Below are 19,919 nucleotides of genomic sequence, written 5' to 3'. Positions count from 1 at the left end.
CAATAATTAGATTCCTAACTGATTCACTCTCTGAATCAATTTTAAAAACCATGTTAGGAACATCTACCCTGGGAGATATTTCCGATGCGTAGTTGTAATATCAAGTGAGTAAGATGTGGGTACAACTTGGTAGCAGATCCAAACCCGGGTCCTGAGGGGCTACCCACAACAACTTGAATAAAAGAAAGAAAGCGATTCCCGAAAACTGTGAACTACTTTAATTTTTTAGGGTTGCAAATGTTTATTCCAATTCGAATTTGGAATAAGTTGATGGTTCGATTAGCTGGGGCAATAAGTTGCTGCTCAATCCAATGTGCTTTTTGGGAAACAACGGCTTGGGCTGAAATAGAACGGGTACCCGAGCTAGCTTTCAGGCCGAATGTCAACCATTCTGGTCAACGGCAATTTTAAAACCTTGAGTGAAATACTTTATTTTTCCAATAAATATATAATACAATATTTTAATTCATTTGTCATTAAATATATAATATAATATCTTGGTCAACTTTTCTATTGCAATCCAAATTCATTTTGAATCTGATACATATACGATGGATTATAAAATGAATCAAATGTACATATAACCTAATAATAACCTATACAAATAAGATGGTTTACAATTTGCAGATGAAGTGCATATTTCTCCTCTCATCATTCAAGGTAACGCACAATACAAAGCATTGTCAAGCTCCTTTTGGCGGATAGTCCTGACCAGCCGGGGCGGCTTCGCATTTGTATAGCTGATTGCAGTGCTCTTATGCATCACCTTACTTCGAGATTGGGTTCAGTCGGTGCAAGTCTATGTTTACGCCGTTATACAGCTTCTTACAACCTTACATTAAGAATATATTTTCATGAAATAAAATAAAAAAGTTAAGAAATATTCTCAATACAAAGCTTTAAAGTCTGTTTAAACGGGCTTTACACCGACTGAAGCTGAACTCCCTTACTTCATGTTTTTTTGTCTCTCTCTCTAGATGTGCTAATACAGCAGCTTGCAAAGTGGCAAGGAAAGGTCTTTTCCTTATTTCTTCTATCATTTGGTCCGTAATCCTTGATTTTCTACATTCTACCATTGTAAGAGACACTTTATCTACTTCTGAACATAGTTGAATGGATTAACCTACACGGATTTCAAAAAAAAAGACCCTTCCCCTGTAGTATGTGACAAAGACTCCTTTATAATTTGTTTTGTGACAAAGACCTCTCTTGTACTATGACAGTGAGACAAAGGCCCCTTCCATCGTCCAAAAAATCCATCGTAATATTGGCGGATTCACCTTTATCAAAAGCTTGGGTTTTTTAGTTCCAAGCAGATCTTCAGGTCTATTTTAATCTTGCTAGGAGATGGACAACAGCTGAAATTCAAGTCTCTCTCAACGCAACACAACCGGAGGTCTCCGGATCGGAGAAAATTGCCGGGGAGAGGGCGATGCCGAAAGGATCGAAGCTAGTAAGTGTTATTTTTCCTTTCCTTCTGTTCATTTTGAATTGTAGAAACTAGGGTCTCGACTTTAATTCATCAGAGAAATCTGTGTATATCTATTGAAATTAATTATTATTTTTGATGCAGGAGGATGGGTTAAGCTTATTTGTTGGGCTTCCTCTGGATGCTGTTACCCATGGCAGCACACTGAACCATGTAAGAGCAATTGGGTTAGGGCTGAAAGCTTTGAAGCTTTTGGGGAGGGGTCGAATTTCCCATCTGGTGGGGGATAGCCGAGAAGGAAGCCAGAGGAAAGTGCGCATGGCTAGGATATGTTGAGCTTGCAGAGATGGTCTGAGATGCGGGTCTCAAGCTTCACGTGTCTCACTACTTCCATGTCGCCAAACAAGCCAAAATTGAACTCCCTGATTGGGTGTCAAAGATTGGTGAAGCACAACCAGACATCTTCTTCATCAACAGGTCGGGACGACGCTACAAAGAGTGTTTGTCGTTGGCGGTGGACGATTTGCCCGTCCTCTATGGGAAGACTCTGGTTCAGGTCAGGTTTACCAAGAATTCCTGGAGAGCTTCAAATCTCTATTCTCAAACCTCATGGGCTCTACAATCGTGTTAAGCTTCAAATCTTCATTCTCAAGTCTCAACCCATCTCATTTATTTATTTGTTAGTCTTATCAATGGCTACTTTTTCTATGATCTCCTCAGCCGTCAGCGAGAGGTGGCAAGATTATAGGAGCAGGAGAATTCCAGAGCTACGACAAAAACATGCTAAAGCATTTGTAGGTACAAGCCCAGGTGACCGGAAACCCCTTCTCGGGCGTCTCAGGTCCCCATGACGTCCCCAACTACAATCGATCGCTCTTCGCCAATACCTTTTTCTGATAAAAAAGCAGAGCATAATACAACACAGCACAACAAAAGTGAAACCAGGAGGAGGCCCCCCGGTTGCTATGAGAATTATGTCTTTCATTTCGGAGAGTTGGGAGAGAAAGAATCAGAGAGAGGACGGTGAGGGAGGTGAAAAGAAGAGAAGAAAGGAAAAACAATAGATTAAATGGGTTTTAAGAGAAAAATGGCAAAAAGAAAAGAAAAAGTTTAATAGGGGGTTTTTGTAGTTTATTCAAGGGATCTTTGTTTCACGGTCATAGTACAGGGGTCTTTGTCACAGACGCCATAATACAGGGGGTTTTGTAGTTTACTCAAAAAAAATTTCCATTTCGATACAATCCCATCACTGCCCTTAGTTTTTGTTAACCAGAAACTTGTCAAAGAAATCATGTAAAAATTATAATTGGTAATTGTATGAGATTAAACTTTTACTTTAATAAATGAAAGGGGCCGGGTCCACTTAGAGTTTTTTATTTAATGCAGGTAGATGTCGATTAGTCAACTAATTCTAACCATATATCCAAATGATATTACTAATATTTTGTTTATTGCATTAACCGCTGCAGATGACTTTAATGGCTTATATACATTGATTTGGTATCTTGTTTGAATAGGCTAAATTAGTTGGAATCTCGCTACATTGTCATTGGAGTTTGGATGGATAAAATTTTTTACTCATCTTAGGTTGCCCTTTTTTGATAGTCTTGATCTCTGGCATGTTTTGTACACCACTTTATTTGATATAGACTTTTTTAGTTTTTTTAGAAATCATTATGCTTAGATTGATTAGTCAAGATTGGTTTAGGTCTCAATACATTGCTTGATGTCTAGAATCAATACATCTCAGCCATTAAAATGATCTCCTTATTAAGATCACTGGATTAATATCAATCATCAAAGTGATGCCAATATTTCTAACAATATAGACCATTCAAATAATGTGCAAATCTGCCCACAAATTAATGTGGTCTTCTAAACCAATGGATTGATCTTATTCTTCCAAACGATTTACCAAATAAAACCAAAGATCTGGTTCGCTAAAATGGTATCCATAAATATCAATGGATTATTTGAACCATTAAAGTAATGCGCTAGAGTTTGACTTTTTGAATAATCCGAACTTCCTCATCATAGAGTATGTCTCACACCAATATCAGTGTTTTCAAGTATCTGATGTTACGGGAGATGTTTTCAATGCATGGTTGCGATGTGCTATAGGGTTGGTGCAAGATGCGTTTTAGGAACAACAAATCTGATTTAGTTTTCGAATTGTATAATATACATTCTTTGTCATTAATGAACATCAAGTGCCAATCTTTTTACTTAAGAATATAAGAAAATAAAATATAAACAATTAGGTAATTTAATCATTTACCCTTAACACCATGGAGAATTTAACATATGAGGAACTAAAGGCCTATTCATTTTTTAGATTTTTTTCTTTTTTCATATTTATGTGGGTCCATAAAAAATTCATTTTCCTTGCATACCCATCTCTTAGATGAATAAGTAACTTTTCCACCAGGGGAATGTTGCCAACTATTGGAGAGAGAAATAGAATTGACAACACTTGAAACCAAATTGGTACCATCAATTAGCCAATTAACTGGTTTTTTACATTTAAAACACTATCTATCTATCTATCTATCTATCTATTTATATATTGCAAGATTTTGATCCTTAGATTCATTGTTTTAAATATTCTCTCCAAAACATTATAAAAACAATAAAGTGGCCCAGAAGGATCGGATTGGGGTGAAAAAGTTAAAAGCATGAACTTGAACAAAAGATACAATGAGAATGTTCACCTCAAATTTGATCAATTGTCCCACTAAAGGATGCATGAAGGTGCATATCGTTTTTTTCCTCTTTTTAACTCACTTCTTCTCTACTCTCTTATGCACCTTTCTCTAATTTCTTGATTTTATTTATTTTTAAGCACAAAAAGTAAATTCAGTTGGTGTATGTATCCCTAGCTGAAACAGTGGAAATTCAACCATTGTATGTCCTCGTATCAAGAATTACAATCATGTAAATTCGGGAAATGTATAACATAAGAATGGTAGAATAAAATTTAAATTTATGCTAAGTTTGGGAGTGCTTCAACATTAGTGCTTATTCGAATAAACGCTTATTTGTGTATGAGAAATAAGCCAAAAACAAATGCTTTTTTTGAGAGGAAGCACTTATTTGAGAAGTCCAAAAATTGGACTTATTTTAAGTCTTATTCAATAAGTGCTTATTTCCTTTTTGGCCTATCTTGGCCCATCACATCATTTTGAAAATATCTATCAAATAAGCACTCCCAAACTTAGACAATGAGCTTATGAAAAGCAAGAATGAAAGTATGACCGTCAATTATACTTAAAATTCCACATCTTGATTTAACATCGGATTTGATTATCTCGTATACAGATGATGTGTTTATATAATTAGATTGGATTTAGATTTGACTCCATTTTATTTTATTAAAATCTAAACCCCATTATATTATAATATTTAGGAAAAATTCCCAATTAGTACCTTGTACTTTGGGCCTAGTGCCACTTTGGTTCCCAAACTTTAAAATCCGACAATTCAATACCCGAACTTTCAAAACATGACATTCCAGTACCTGCTGTTAACTAGCCCTCAAGTGGCATTTGGAAAAGACACAAAATCCCTATAAGTATTATTTAATTTTCTTTATCAACCATCTAAACATTGACAAAAAATTAAGAGTCTCAAATCCTTGCCTTTTTTTCATTCAAGAAAGTTGGGGTCACATTTGAGTGGGCATTCTAGTGACCCCAACTTTATTGAATAGAAGAGACAAGGATCTGAAACTGTTAATTTTTTGTCAATGTCTGGATGGTTGATAAATAAAATTAGATGGCACTCCAAAGGCATTTGTGTCTTTTCCTTCAAATGCCACTTAACAGCTAGTTAACAACAGGTAATGGATTATCATATTTTGAAAGTTCGGGTGTTGAATTGTTGCATTTTAAAGTTCGGAAATCAAAATAACATTAGGCCCAGAATACAAGATACTAATTGGAAGTTTTCCCTAATATTTATTAATTTTAATGTATAAATTTTATATAATTATGTATAAAATAAAAATATATATTTATATTTTATATTATATATAAGTTTATGTATGTAATAAATTCAATATGTTATATTTAGATTAATTTATTATATAAGAATTGTAACGTGATTAAGTTTTTAACTTTTTGTATTTAAAAAAAAATTAAAGCGATGTATTCCAAGTAACAAGCACAGTGGTACCAATGTATGCGCAGTTTGATTAAACATAGAAACAAGTCAGCACACGTCGGTCCTAAGTCCGTAGTCCAACAATCATATAGAAAAATAGGTGCAAAGACTGGCGACAACCAAGAACCTGAACCGGTGGTGGTCAAATCAAAATTTAAGCCCCCAAGCCGCTTGGCCAAGCGGAGAAATGCAGACGATTTTACGAGTTAAAGGGTTAATTGTTGTTTTAAATAATCAAAGAGGATGATAGCAGGCGAATTTCAGTTTCAGTCCTCAGCGTTGTCCACAGATTTTTACAGTTGTGCATTGAGAATATCTCTAATTGTGTATATATTTTTTTGATAATATAACATGATATTTCCTGTGCACCAAATCGGATGAAAATGGTTTCCTATAACTCAACACGACATTCAAATCATGTAAACAGCTGGTGGAAGCTGATTGGATCTACTACGGTGGATCCGACCTCAACCCCTTGTACGTGTCCATTAGAGTGGTACTGGGTCACTATATGTATAGAATCGATGAATCATGTGTCGTCGGAGAATAATTCTTTAAATTTTTAAGGGAAGAAAATACCTTTTTTTCATCGCAATCGCACATGGAGAACATCTCCCATGTACTTAAATACGTGCACGAGAGATATTCTCGGTATGCGGCTGGATTCCGTGTGTTCAGACTTTATGGCTTCAGAATATCCGGGTTCGTAACCGTTGCAACGTTGCTTTAATAGAAAAAAGAAAAACTGACTTACAGAGTTACAGTTTAACCGAGACAATTCTGTTCCCGTTTATTAAATCTACGTTAAAGAATTAATGATTATCTCATTATCCAAGGCCCGAATGCAAGTAGTGGCGAACAAATGAAGAAGACGTGTTACCAAGAAAAACATTTAAGTATTTAACTACTTCGTCTATAAAATAATAATAACAAATGCACCGTTAAGGCGTTAAGCGTTAACAACAACTACCTTTGCACGGCGGCATCACAATGCCCCGACTCCGAACCAAGCGTGTGCGCTGCGCTGTACTGTAAGGAGTGCCTACCCAAAAAGAAACCGTCAAAGGTAAGTGGGTCCCGCATGCAGTATTAAAAGAGTAATAAAGACTCGTTAGGTTAGTGTGAGACGGATTTACGAGACTTGTGAGAACAGGAATTTTATTTTGTACGCTTAGGATTTTGTCTTCAACTAGAACTAGAAGAGTAGAAGTAATTCATAAATCATGACCGCGCCTCGTATGACGTTTATGCTATATAAGGCCTATCGTGCGGTTCGTCTATCTCCAAATAGGAAATAGAAACCAACCTCTGCGTTTCCTCTTCGCTCTAGATCACCAAAACTAACGGCTTCTGCACTCCTCTTTATAGTAATAATAATAACAAGAATCTCCATTATTTGAATATCGTGATAGATCTTCTGTTTTGTTCTTCCCATCGGAACCCTAAACTCGATAATCTTTTTGGTCGCCATGGATTCCATTGTTAAGAAAGAAACTGTTGAAAGTGGAGAAACAACGCTGGAAAATAGTCTGCCTCCCACGCTTTCAAAACGTGATTTCATTGAACTCAGTAGCACCGATTCCGATTCCGGTGACTCTGACGGCGAGTCCTTGTTTGGTAAAAGATCTAGGTCTTCGAATGGCGTCGATGGTAGTTCATCCAAGAAGCAGAAGCTGGATGGTATGGGAGTCATTTTGCCTCTCGGCTTTCTTGATCCCTTACCCCCGGAGGAAGCCTTGCCCCTGTCTGAACCAGTTTCAAAATCTCAATCCACGGTTGTGGTTGCGAGTTGCAAGCAATTTTGGAAAGCTGGAGATTACGAGGGCGCTTCTGGCTGTGACACGGCATCTTCTTTCGGTAATTCAAACATCTTTTTTCCCCTATTTTTTATTTGTTTTTATTTATTACTTTTGTATGCTTATTGTTTCTCTTTTCCGATTTGTTTCTTTTTTTTTTTTTAGGTTTAAACATAAATACTTCTATCATTCTATGTTTTTTTATTTTTTTTTTCATGTTTCTGCATGTTATTTGGTAACTTGATGTTGGTGCAATCGATGGTAACTTTCCCTTTTTCGTTTATACTTTGCCATTTGTTTTTCTGCTTCAATCACTCAAATTTATTGGTGTAAAACGCTGATAAAAAAATATAATGGAGTAAAACAATAGCAAGGCAATGCTTCCTTTGAGTCATGAAATTATATGAATCGAAAACCATGTATTCCATCCAAAATCATCTTTTATAAATAGCGTTACTCTCCATTAAATTGAGAAAAAACGACCCTGTTCCACTTGATGTGTTTTTGCAGTACAAAAGGAACCAAAAAAAAAAAAACAGAACCTGCCATTGTTTCGAAGGAAATCATATTCACATGCTCTAATTCCTAAGTTCTTGATACAAATGCCATGCAAAATGCTGAGTGCCAATGATTGAGGTAGTAACAGAATTGGGCTATCATTGGAGTACAATCAAATAATCGATGATTGTCTATCTAGGAGGGTGCATTAACTAATCATTATGAAATGATCAGTTTAATTTTATTATAGTCATGACTTCTAATTTGGTTATCATCTTCATGGAAAAGTGAGGGGTAAGAAGTAGAACAAAACAAAAGTGTAAATATGGAAATATCGGTAATAATGTTTAATTTGGTTAATTGGTTTATCTCATTAATCACAGGAACATATTCTTATTATGGGCATGGTAATGCCGTGTATACACAGTTGTGCTAAAGAAAATGACATGAAAATTCTCAATTAATTTGTTGAGGCCTGGCCATGACTTTGGGTCCGCTTAACCTATAAACCACTAATTTGCAGAAAACCATTCACTTGGTTAGTGACCTGTTGACCCAGATGGTTGAAGCTGGCCTGTTCAATCCATTTACTGGGTCACGGGTTTTATATTGTTATATTTTTGAAACTTTTTATTTTTATTTTTATGATGTCATAGATTGACCTATTGTCCCAAAAAGTTGAACTGGTGGCCATGGTTTGTAATATTGATATCAATGAATATTTCTGCCATGTAGAGTAGAGAGTTTTGGAGATATTTTGCTAATTTTGCTAAGATATTTGAAAATTGTAAAATATCTGGAAAGTTGAAACATTAAATTAGTTAATAAACCTTCAAGAGATAATTAGAAGAAATATAATTGGACATTTAAGGCTCAAAAAAACCATAACAAAGAGCTCTACAATTTAAATAGGGAAAAATTAAGTGATTGTAATAGCTATATTTCTTTGTCTCCCTTTTTGGTCTTTAGCCATCTTCTCTCCTTTATATATGTCAATTGCTTGCCATTTTAACTTTTGCCTTCGTGCTCCACATCCTTGCAGGCCAACTACAGTCCGAAATGTGCTGTAGAAGGGCTATGTTTTTGCACCTTTCTTGGGATACACTAGTCAGTTTTTTTTTAGAAGTCGAACAAGACAACCAATGCCCTTGTTTTGTGTGTGGTATTACATACTATACACATGGGCTGGGATCATTTTTTTTTATTTGAATCTTGTTACAATGGGAATGGTTTGGTGGCTTCACAATAGTTTGTTATGTGTGTCATTACTTATCTATTGAATTGATATTTAATTTCTTTCTTTTATGTTTGCAGGTGGAATGGATCATGTTAGGGTACATCCCAAATTTCTCCATTCAAATGCAACAAGCCACAAATGGGCTCTTGGAGGTAATCTTTGCACACTTAATTTATCATCACTTCATTTGCAAATATTGACTTATCAAGATAACTTGTCATGCTAGTTAATTCTACTTTCCATTTTAATTTTCTTCAACAGCTTTTGCAGAGCTTTTGGATAATTCTTTAGATGAGGTATTTATCTTCCTTTCTTCTATTTAAATTTGTTTCAGTGTTTATACTAACTAAACCATGCTTTGCATACTTCTGTACTTTTTTTAAGCAACTTATTTTAATGTCAGATATGCCATGGAGCTACATATGTTAACATAGATATGCTGAAGAATAAAAAGGATGGGAGCAGAATGTTGCTGGTCGAAGGTATGGAGATCAATTTTTTAATTTTATTTTAGGATTTTCTTTTTCCTTGAGTGTTACCATCAGTTTGAAGTATTGAACTACAAAAATGGTAATCAACAGCCTAGCCAACCTGCTCTGGCCTTTGGTGGCACCTAGAGGTTGCCAAACTTTTTGGAGCTGAAAAATCCTGCACTATTGATTATTGGCAGTGCTCAACTGCCTTGCTATTAATGGATCCTGTTTGCCACTGCTTGGCCATTTTAGAGTAGGAAAGAAACATTCACCTCTGTGTTCTTTCTTTGGTATTTCACCATGCAATTTTCTTTTCACTTATAAGGGGCATTAAGCACTTCTTATTAATTACTGTACTGTAAACAATGGAAGTGCCCCCTACAAGTAAGATGCCTGATGAAAATGGTATGAATGGGCGTTTTTACTTTCTTCTTTTTCTCAAAGAGTTAGGATTTCTCAAAATTGGTGATGCAAGTTAGGATGTCTCCAAAAGCTAGCAGTTAAACTTCACTTTGGGTACCAGAATAAAAATATTCTTTTGAGCATTGCTAGACCTATTGGCACTGGAAACTTTCTTATTTTAGGAAAAGCCTTTGTATTCTGTTTCCATTTAAAAAAAACCTTTGTAATTGGATGGCTGTTGGCAACTCAGATGGCCTTTGCAGCTGTAGGTCCCTTTATGTTTTTAATACTATGAGCACATATATTTTTTTTTATCAGCAACTCAAAATGAATTTGTTAAGAAAAAAATAATGAAGTACAACAAGAAGTTTGAAGGATACAAATGGACACCCTGTGTCTAAACCCCAAGCATTACAACTGAGCCCAAAACATAAACTGTCTTTGTACATAGGAACAGAATGAAGTCATTTATTGGAATTTAGGAGTTAGCTCCAACATGGTGGTGAAATGTAAGTAGGCTAAGATGATTTGGTCATATGCATGGAAGACCATCAACAACACCCATAAGAAATGATTTGTTACAAGTTGAAGGGGCTAGAAGGGTAAGGGGCAGACCAAAAAGGACATGGGCAGAAGTAGTAACAAATGATTTAAACGTCAGTAATTTAACAATGGATATGGCATTAAACAGAGCAGATTGGTGGAACAGATTCATGTAGCCAACTCCATATAGTTGGGATAAGGCTTGGATGATGATGACCTTTGAATTAAACTATGTTTATCAATTACTGCAAAAAAAAAAAGAGAGAGAGATGCATCATGTCAAAGGTTAGTTCTGTATCCAAACGAACCCTTCGAGCACCCTAGAGATCTGGAACCATTAACGCCAAATGCCCTATCTGTTTTCACATTTGTATTTTCTTTTTCTTTATTGTTTGTACTAAAGCATAACCAAAAGAAAAACCAATAACAGAATTTTCTTATCAAGTCATAATCCAGTCTCACTTGTAATCCTAAATAGTGATATTCTTTACACAATATAATCGATTCTATTCAACAGAGCCATAAAGAATGTTTAAAAACATGAATATTTATATAATAAGAATCCAGACAATAAGTAATGATACTTCTTAGAAAGCTTAACCTGGGAGCCTCATGCATTTCTATTTATGTTTGTATATTTGTTCCATATGTTAAGTTAAATGTTTGTTTCGCTTCATTATTGCAGATAATGGTGGTGGAATGGATCCAGATAAAATGCGACAATGTATGTCTTTAGGTTATTCTGCAAAAAGCAAATCAGCTAATACCATTGGGCAATGTAAATACTGAGTTCTACATTTTATGGAGAGATACTTTCAACAAATGAATAAATAATATTAATATTTGGACTTTAAGTGATATCTCTCACTGTTACAATGTTATTTTTTCTTTGTTATGCTTCTGCAGATGGAAATGGTTTCAAGACCAGTACCATGAGGCTGGGGGCAGATGTTATTGTGTTCTCACGTTGTTGTGGAAAAGATGGGAAAAGGTGTGGATGTTTCTTAGTATAGTTTTTCTTTTTCTTGTTGTTATTTTTATGTCTCACTCCTGCATTTCAAGAATTATATATGGTGGTGAATTAGTTTCTACACAGAGGAACACTCTTCCATATCCAGATTCTTTCCTACATTCTCTTGATCCCCTATGTACTCTGGTTTTATTTTATTAAATTAAAAATTGACAGATGCAGCTTGGGGAATCTGTTGGATTGGTAGTCCCAAGGTCTACCAATAGCTTGGCAGATGGTCTAGCAAAACAAAGAGCCACTAGGAATAAGTTGTGCTGGGTTTGATTCCCTAATGGAAAATTGTAAAGAAAATCAGATGATGGATAGTGGGAATTCAGATTAGCTGAACACTTTAGCTTTGTAGAAGGCTGTTGAACCAATGATAATGTCTCATGGCAGTGACAAAATACATGGGGCCCACACTGAGAGGTTGAATGGTTGTGGGCCCCATGTATTTTATCACTGGTGTGGAGTGTTATTATTAGGGGTGTTCATGGTTCGGTTAACCGAACCGTGGGCCTTTTTTTTTCAACTGAACCGGTAGTACTGGTTTTTCGAAAATCAGTAACCGAAACTGAACCAAAGCCGATTGGTTAACTGGTTGACCGGTTCAGTTAACCGCCGGTTTGGTTCACCATTGTTTTGGTTTTTCGATTTTCATAATATTATATATAATATAAAATATATGAAAAATATAGACAATATATATATGGTTTTTTGGTTTGGTTTTTCAGTTTTTCTTGCTCACCCCTAGTTATTATTGGTTCCACAGCCAGCTGAACAGCTATTGTGTTCAGCCAATTCTATCTCGGATAGTGGGGCCTAGGCCAATGAATGGGTGCTTGGCACACCACTGTATATACCATTCTTTTTAAATATTAATAAAGCTATTAACAATTATGGAAAAAATTAAAGTACATGGGTAATTGGAAAGTTCACTGGATTGCAGTGGAAGGCAAATGTAGTATGGCTTTTGCTTTGCTAAGTTAACTCTCATTTTTATGTGAAATTATCTAATTCCTTTTTTCCATTGTTGTTTTGTCATATTTAAGACAGGTTATTGTAATTTTATAAGTAATGAACTATCATGGAAAAGGAAATTTAGGGGAGTTAGTAGTTGATTGATTATGTCCTTCAGTCCTTGCCTATGTCATGCTTCCACATTTTCTAGTCATGTAGTGCCCGACATGTTATTATCAGTTTCTAGGTACAGCAAGCTTACAATATCTAGAAATGTCCAATAACCATCTTCTTTTCTAGGGATTATAAAATTTTAAGAAAGGTGTCCCTATATAATTGGTCCTTTATTTTTTATTCAATTATTTCAAGGTCGATCACTAGTTCTTTGATTCTAATATGCGGGTAACTTGCATTTAGTTGTTTTTCTTTATTTTGCACAGACATCGTATTCGTGTTTGATTTGTAATTTATCTCCATGCCTTTCTATTGATACTAATTGTATCATGTGGTCTTTGCCTCTTAGTTCTACACAAAGCGTTGGAATGCTTTCATACACATTTTTGAGGAGCACTGGGAAGGAAGATATTGTAGTTCCCATGGTAGGATACTTTGAAGCATTTTTACCATACATTTTTCTTCAACATTTTCCTATCAGGATTTCATGTATATTCTCTGGTGTCGGTTTTAAAAATATGTTTATGTGAAGATAGACCATATAAGCTGTAAACCTGTTACAGCACAATTCCTTTTGCACAAACAATTCAATGACTGAAATTCATAATTTCTGATAACTCTGTCTCTTGGTCATGCTTCCCAATGTTGAGTTTGTTGAAAGCTTATACTTTTTCTTACCTTACTCTTCTTATTTTTTCTTGAAATCTATAATGACCGTATTCTTGTATAATGGTTGTTTTGCATTGAAATGATAAGCTTGACTATGAGAACGTGGGAAGAAATTGGAACAAGATGACACGGTTATCTCCGGGTGATTGGAATAGAAATGTAGAAACCATTGTACAGTGGTCTCCTTATTCAAGTGAAGCAGATTTACTTCATCAGGTCACTGTTCCTCTTCCTTAAATAATTATGTTTTATGTTCATATAAAGACAGATAGATCTATTATGCCAAAAATGTTAATTAGTTACCCCATCTTTCTATATATTGCTTCTTCACTCAAATTTGCATTTGAAATAATTGTTACTACTGTAATAAAACCTGGATGTTAAAAGTTGGGGGTGTTCCAAGATATGGAAACAATATCATGTTATTCATGAATGGTTTGTAATTTCCTTGAAAAATGGTGAAAATTTCCTAAACAAAACCCTCCCATAATAAAAAATTCCATGCGTCTCTTAGTATGATATTTAAAAAATTGACATAACAATGGAACCTTTAATTTGTTTTTGTGGGTGAAATTTTCTCGAATTGTGCTTCAGAATCAATGTCCCTGTGAACCCAATCAAACATGCTGAACACCATCAAAAAAGAAAGAAAAGAAATTATGAGACAGAATCTGCTCAAACCACATTTCTTGCAATATAACTTAAGAAAAAAGGTATTTGTATTACTGACTTCAGGCCTTAACCAACTTCATTTGGCCAAATAAAAACCTAGCACCATCACCCCTGAAGTCAAACCCAAATATACAAGCTATTGTTCTCACATCCACATCACAAGATCACCAACCCCTATCAAAGGCTGGCTAACTACTTGGCTGATGGCTTGGTAAAATCTGTGGGATACTCACTCTTCTTTAGTTCCTATGCCTAAAATCAACAGTCTTGCCAACCTCTTCTACACTCTATCTTCCAACTCTAAAAACACTTTCATTGCAAATTCACCTCCTCCCAGAAAACAATAAACCGAATTTCTTTTAGGTCCATACTTATCTTTTTGCCCATAATCATTGTTGTCACTTTCAATCAAGTTTCTTGAAAATTTGTTCAATTTTGATAGCCCATCCTTAACCTCAATTCTTCGATTGATACACTCAGGAATAGACCTAAAAAAACACATGCTGCATTCCACCATTAACCCATCCCAACTCACCCCCATCTGTGCATCCACCCATACATGATCAAATATGAATATTAATAGCTTTGAATTTAGATATAGGTATATCCAATCCATTGATAACCGTAATATCTAATAATTTTTATTTTACTTTTTTGTTTTGTTTTTTTTTTTTTTTTTTTTTTTTGCAGTTCAACTCTTTGGAAGATCATGGTACACGTATAATCATATATAATCTATGGGAGGATGATCATGGAGAATTGGAACTGGATTTTGACACTGACCCACATGTATGTCTCCTATAACTTTTCCTTTACCAACCCTTCTTGCTTCTTCCTTAACAAATTTAGGATAGGTTAATTGATGATTTCCTTGATGTTTCTCTGATGTATGGCTGAAAAGATATCTGCCTATATGATTTATCATTTAATTTTTAATGTTGAAATGGCAGGACATTCAAATTCGAGGTGTCAATCGAGATGAGAAGAAGATACAGATGGCAAAGCAGTTTCCCAACTCTAAGCATTTTTTGACTTATCGAAATTCATTAAGGGTACCCTTGTTAGTTTGCCTATGGTCTTTCTTTCTTTCTTTCTTTTTTTTTTTACTTTTTTCCATTTTTTGGTAGAAATATTAGAATTCATTTCATGCTCTATTTTAAATGTTTATGCATAGTTCGGTTTGGCATGATTAACCTGTTTCATTATTCATATCTTTCTTACAGTAATTTAGTAGTTCTACAACTGTTGTTTTTGTTTCTTAAGAAAAGGATTACTACTGTTTAGCATTTATCTACTGGAGTTGCATATCGTAAGCATTATTTTAGGCAAGTATTCCATGATCACAAGTAGTCTTAGTTCAAATAGTTGCTATTTTTTCTCTAACAGAATCTCAACTCAGCAAAGCTTATCCTAGATATTTGGGGTTGGCAGTCATGACTTCTGAGATGTTTATTTTTCCACTACAGCCCCATCCCTTTTGGCCTTACTGACTGACCTTAGAATAATGCAAAGTTAAAGTATTCCAGGTCTGCACTCTGCTTGTTGGCTAGGCAGTCAACTTTGGCTAGTCTATTTGACCTAGGTAGAGTAGTCTGTTTCTGAAGAAATTTCAGTATACTAGCCCAACAAATTTCAGGGAAAATTGCTTGCCTGAGAATGTCTTTGATTTTATGGCTCAGTTTGTAAAGAGTACAAGTACAAATATGTAGGGTGCAAAACCTTGTATTTTGTATTATTTTATATGTATTTGTATTGTACATATTTGTATTTGTACTCTTTCCAAACTGAGCCTATAGAAAAAATGAGAGCAAGTTTTTTAAGGAATTGCACAGATTTTGTAAAGAACTTTCCACCAAATTTTCTGTTTCTCTCTCTTATTTTCTATCAAACCAACCATAGCCCAAAGGTTTGTTTTGAGTTTATAGCTACTTTTCTGCACCTGCTATTCATGATTATCTGGATGGTCTCCCTTACAAGGAATTGATTCTATGGTAAATTGAGGTCCTGGATGAGCTAACACATACTTTTGACCCCTTGTGTATATGCATGTTCACACATTTGAGGTGTATGGTATATTTTTATGTAAAGGTTAGATTTTACCGAAAGTAATTAGTGCCTATTATATTAACTTTATTGATTTATTCTATTTAGGTCCCCCAATACTTCCACAAAACACAAAATTTGTTTTTGTTTATGATATTAAAATTCATCGCAAGGCCTTTGATTAAAGGATGTATTTTTTTGGGGGTTTTAATGATATTATTTTATTTCAATATTTTCAGAGTTATGCATCAATTCTTTATCTGAGACTTCCACATGGCTTCAGAATTATTCTGCGTGAGAAAGATGTTGAGCATCATAACTTAGTCGATGATATGATGTTTACACAAGAGGTCACATACAGACCACAACCTGGTGCTGATGGGGTTTCAAGGGAATCAAATGTAATACTTGACAGAATTGCATTTATCTTTATTAATCTGCCATTTTGAGTTCATTATGACTAATGCATAAGATTCCATCTTATGTGTGAATTTCAGATGGTTGCTGTTGTCACAATTGGGTTTGTGAAGGATGCAAAGGATCATATTGATGTTCAAGGATTTAATGTTTATCACAAGAATCGACTTATTAAGGTTTATTCTCCCATTTGCTTCTATATTATCAGAATCATGTTTTATTCAATCTACTCAAACTATTTGTGTTATCTATGCCCTCAATAATCCATTAGGTGTTGATTGATCCAAGAGCTTAATGCTCTCTTTATATTTGTCTTTTGTTGTTTACTTCTCTATAGGTTTATATTTCTCCTCTAAACTCTATTCTGGGCATATTCTTTACTAGCCTCTCAAGGTTTACTTGCTTAGCCAAATCATATATATCTGGATTCCAGAAAGGAAAAAATAAGTTACTTAAATTTCATAAATTAGCAACTATTTGAACCATTCTTACCTGAGGCACAATTTTCTCAGCCATTCTGGAGGGTCTGGAATGCTGCAGGAAGTGATGGTCGGGGAATTATAGGTATCATTTTTGTATTGTCAAATATTAATCTAATTAGTTTGGAACCAAGTTCATTTTTAATGCAAGTTCATCGAACTACAGGTGTACTGGAAGCTAATTTTGTTGAACCAGCTCATGATAAACAAGGGTTTGAACGTACAATTGTGCTTTCAAGACTCGAGGCACGATTATTGCAGATGCAAAAGAATTACTGGTTTGTTGTCTTTCATCTCTTTATTTTGGGATCCTTTGTATTATGTTTAATAAATTAATTCCCACTCTTTGACCTATAGGGGCAACAACTGCCATAAAATTGGCTATGCTCCCCGGCGTCAAAAGAAACTTGTGAATGAATCTGCAAATGGAGGTATCTAGATCAATACCTAGTAGTCTTTATGATTCTGGATATTTCATATTCTAGCATTCTCTGACCAAATTTAATTTTAAAGAATCATCACCCGAGTATCCTCCTCAACCATCACGACATTCAAAGAAATCTTCCTTCCTCGGTGGAAAAACTCCACTTTCCGACAAGTATTCGCATGCAAATGAGAAGGTGGTTGGGAGAAAGGAAGCTGAAAGATCTCTTAAGATGGCTGACTCCAAGCATGGAAATGAACACATACATGGAAACGGTGAAAATGGAATTAAGAGCACAAAATTTAGAAAGCGATCAAGTTCTCCAGAGCCAATGTCGCCTTCTGTCGAGGATGGTGACTGTGAGATGCAAACTACCCCTCCTGAGAGAGTTGTAAAAGGCAGTAATAGTGAGACTCAGCAAGATCATACATCCAATGGACATGCTGACCGAGTTGCTAAATGTTCACAGCCAAAGGTAAAATATCTTAATTGTGAGACTTGGGATATATTATTATTTGTTAATGAACATATTTATTCTGATATATCTTGATTTGTTACCTAGGAAGGATAAGGCATTAAATAGAAGAGAATTGTGAAACAGGATTCATGTAGCTGACCCCATATATTTGGGATAAAGCATGATGATGATTTGTTACCTAGGCTCAGTTTGGAAAGAGTGCAAATACAAAATATGTACAGTACAAATACATACAAAATATAAAGTTTTGCACTCTACATATTTGTATTTGTACTCCTTCCAGACTAAGCCCTAGGAGCTAACTTGGTCTCTTGAACTAAACTATTAATTCTCTATGTTATTTAATTTAATTAAGTTCTATTTTTTGTTAACTGCTACTAGTTAATGTGGTCTTTGGTGCTGTATTGGGAGGCGTTTGTACATCTTTTGTGTAATGTGCCACTGCCACTCAATGGAACCCATGTGTTTGAAACCATAATAAAATATTCTGCAGTGCAAATTGTACTCATGGTACAACAAAACAGAAAAGAACAAAAATGCGCCATCACTATTTCTGTCTAAAACTGCTTTTTTTTTTCTGTTAGATGATTTTCTCTTATAGTTATTTTGATTTGCAGGTTGCTGATGTTCCTTACAGTGGAAATGGAAATGTGCATTCTAATTCCCATGAAAATGATTTGAATCAATTTCACGAGGAGAATCCTAGACAAAAGGATAGGTGGTCTTTTCCCCGTTTTTTTCGTTCTTTCTTTTTGACCATGTTAAATTCAAATACTGTTTCTAGCACTTTGATGTCCTTACCTTAATGGCTTAATGTCTGTCACGTTTTTCTTCCTTTGTAGATTGAAGAAATTGGAGGCTGATTTACATTTTGAAAGAGATAAATGTAAATCCCTAGAAGATCAAGTAAGTCTCAGGCATGCTTTTTTTTGGGGGGGTAAATGCTATATTCTATTTATACACATTTGGGTTTTGACCATACCTTGGAGTCATTTAATCCATTTGTTTTATAAGCTGTTCCTAAATCCTGATTCTGATGTAACCGTTATGATTTCCAAATGATTCTATGAACACAGCTTAAAAAGGCAGAGCAAAAGATTGAAGATATGAACAAGGAACAAGAGGCTTTGATCGATATATTCTCAGAAGAGAGGAACAGACGGGATAATGAAGAAGAGAATTTGAGGAAAAAATTGAAGGTGAGGAAGAGGTTCACCCTTGAATTTGCTGTCAAATCTTTAAGATTCTTTGAACTCATAAGACTTTTTTCCCCCTTGAAGGATGCTTCTAATACCATACAAGAGTTGTTGGGCAAGTTGGCGCTGCTGGAGAAAATGAGGTCTCTAAACTGCAAAACAGAACGATAGAGGTGCTATGTTACGGTGACTATCATCAGTCTAAAGAAAGAGTAAAGAGTAATACGTATCTAACGCGAAATACGTCATTCTTCATAGTTCGTAGTTAGTTATACGTACTTCGGAAGGGATTGCAAACCCTGCAAGTTGACACGAGGGAAGTGGATTGGGTATATACATGTAATTTAAAACACAGAGGAAGCAGTTTTGATGCGAGTTAAATGTATAGTTTTTAATTGATGTACAGTGGCTTCTTTTGTCTTCACAACCATCAATCAACATCGTTGATTACAATGCCCCAAACGGTAACCGTCTCCCAGATTTTAAAAAAGAAAATCTGACTCGCTTACAGTTGGTTACAGAAGCACAGAAATTAGGTGTGGTAGAATGCAAAAACGCTGGAGGCCCATCCTTCCTGGCCCGCAAATCCCTTAACCTAGCCGGCTAGCCCTAGGCCTAGGTTTTGTGCCCAGCCCATTCCAGGCCAGGCCAAACTCTATACTGGGCTTGGAAATTTGGGGGCTGAACCTTTTATATATTTTACTCTCAGCCCAAGTTTAATCCCCTTATATTAGGCATCGATCCCAATCCAAACGTGTAATATAGCCATTCCTTGCATTTCGACCGTTTGGAAACGGCTGAAGCAGCTATTCAGTTCGGTCATAAGGGCTAGGGGTGAGGAAAAAAAAATCGGGAAACC

General features: G+C 35.3%; 1 protein-coding gene and 1 long non-coding RNA gene across 2 annotated transcripts; both read left to right on the top strand.

Moving 5' to 3' along the window:
- The first annotated feature begins 1,195 nt into the window (after positions 1 to 1,195).
- LOC148853448 (uncharacterized) lies at positions 1,196 to 2,810 on the top strand. Its single transcript, XR_016112827.1, has 3 exons — positions 1,196 to 1,453; positions 1,574 to 1,985; positions 2,150 to 2,810. It is a non-coding gene; the product is annotated as an uncharacterized LOC148853448 (long non-coding RNA).
- A 4,041-nt stretch (positions 2,811 to 6,851) lies between these two features.
- On the top strand, positions 6,852 to 19,465 carry LOC148853447 (protein MICRORCHIDIA 7-like). Its single transcript, XM_088983915.1, has 20 exons — positions 6,852 to 7,447; positions 9,199 to 9,273; positions 9,383 to 9,417; positions 9,525 to 9,603; positions 11,225 to 11,317; positions 11,446 to 11,530; positions 13,032 to 13,107; positions 13,439 to 13,567; positions 14,714 to 14,812; positions 14,974 to 15,075; positions 16,306 to 16,467; positions 16,564 to 16,659; positions 16,996 to 17,047; positions 17,129 to 17,240; positions 17,320 to 17,393; positions 17,476 to 17,861; positions 18,482 to 18,582; positions 18,707 to 18,770; positions 18,941 to 19,063; positions 19,145 to 19,465. Exons 1-20 carry the CDS (start codon positions 7,060 to 7,062, stop codon positions 19,229 to 19,231), a joined length of 2,418 nt encoding a protein of 805 aa, XP_088840041.1. The 5' UTR covers positions 6,852 to 7,059; the 3' UTR covers positions 19,232 to 19,465.
- Positions 19,466 to 19,919: the final 454 nt, after the last annotated feature.

The sequence above is a fragment of the Nelumbo lutea genome, chromosome 4, assembly GCF_056320005.1.
Source record: "Nelumbo lutea isolate HS-2025 chromosome 4, American lotus-T2T, whole genome shotgun sequence".
Taxonomy (NCBI): Eukaryota; Viridiplantae; Streptophyta; class Magnoliopsida; order Proteales; family Nelumbonaceae; genus Nelumbo; species Nelumbo lutea.
The sequence above is the reverse complement of the archived record's forward strand: the minus strand, read 5'-3'. Positions and strand labels throughout refer to the sequence as shown.

Excerpts from the sequence above, each read along its gene's own strand:
- LOC148853447 (XM_088983915.1), top strand. The coding sequence starts at position 7,060 with ATGGATTCCATTGTTAAGAAAGAAACTGTTGAAAGTGGAGAAACAACG. Across the intron at positions 16,660-16,995 it reads ACAAGAATCGACTTATTAAG|CCATTCTGGAGGGTCTGGAA; the intron begins GTTTATTCTCCC and ends CAATTTTCTCAG. Across the intron at positions 17,241-17,319 it reads CAGATGCAAAAGAATTACTG|GGGCAACAACTGCCATAAAA; the intron begins GTTTGTTGTCTT and ends TTTGACCTATAG.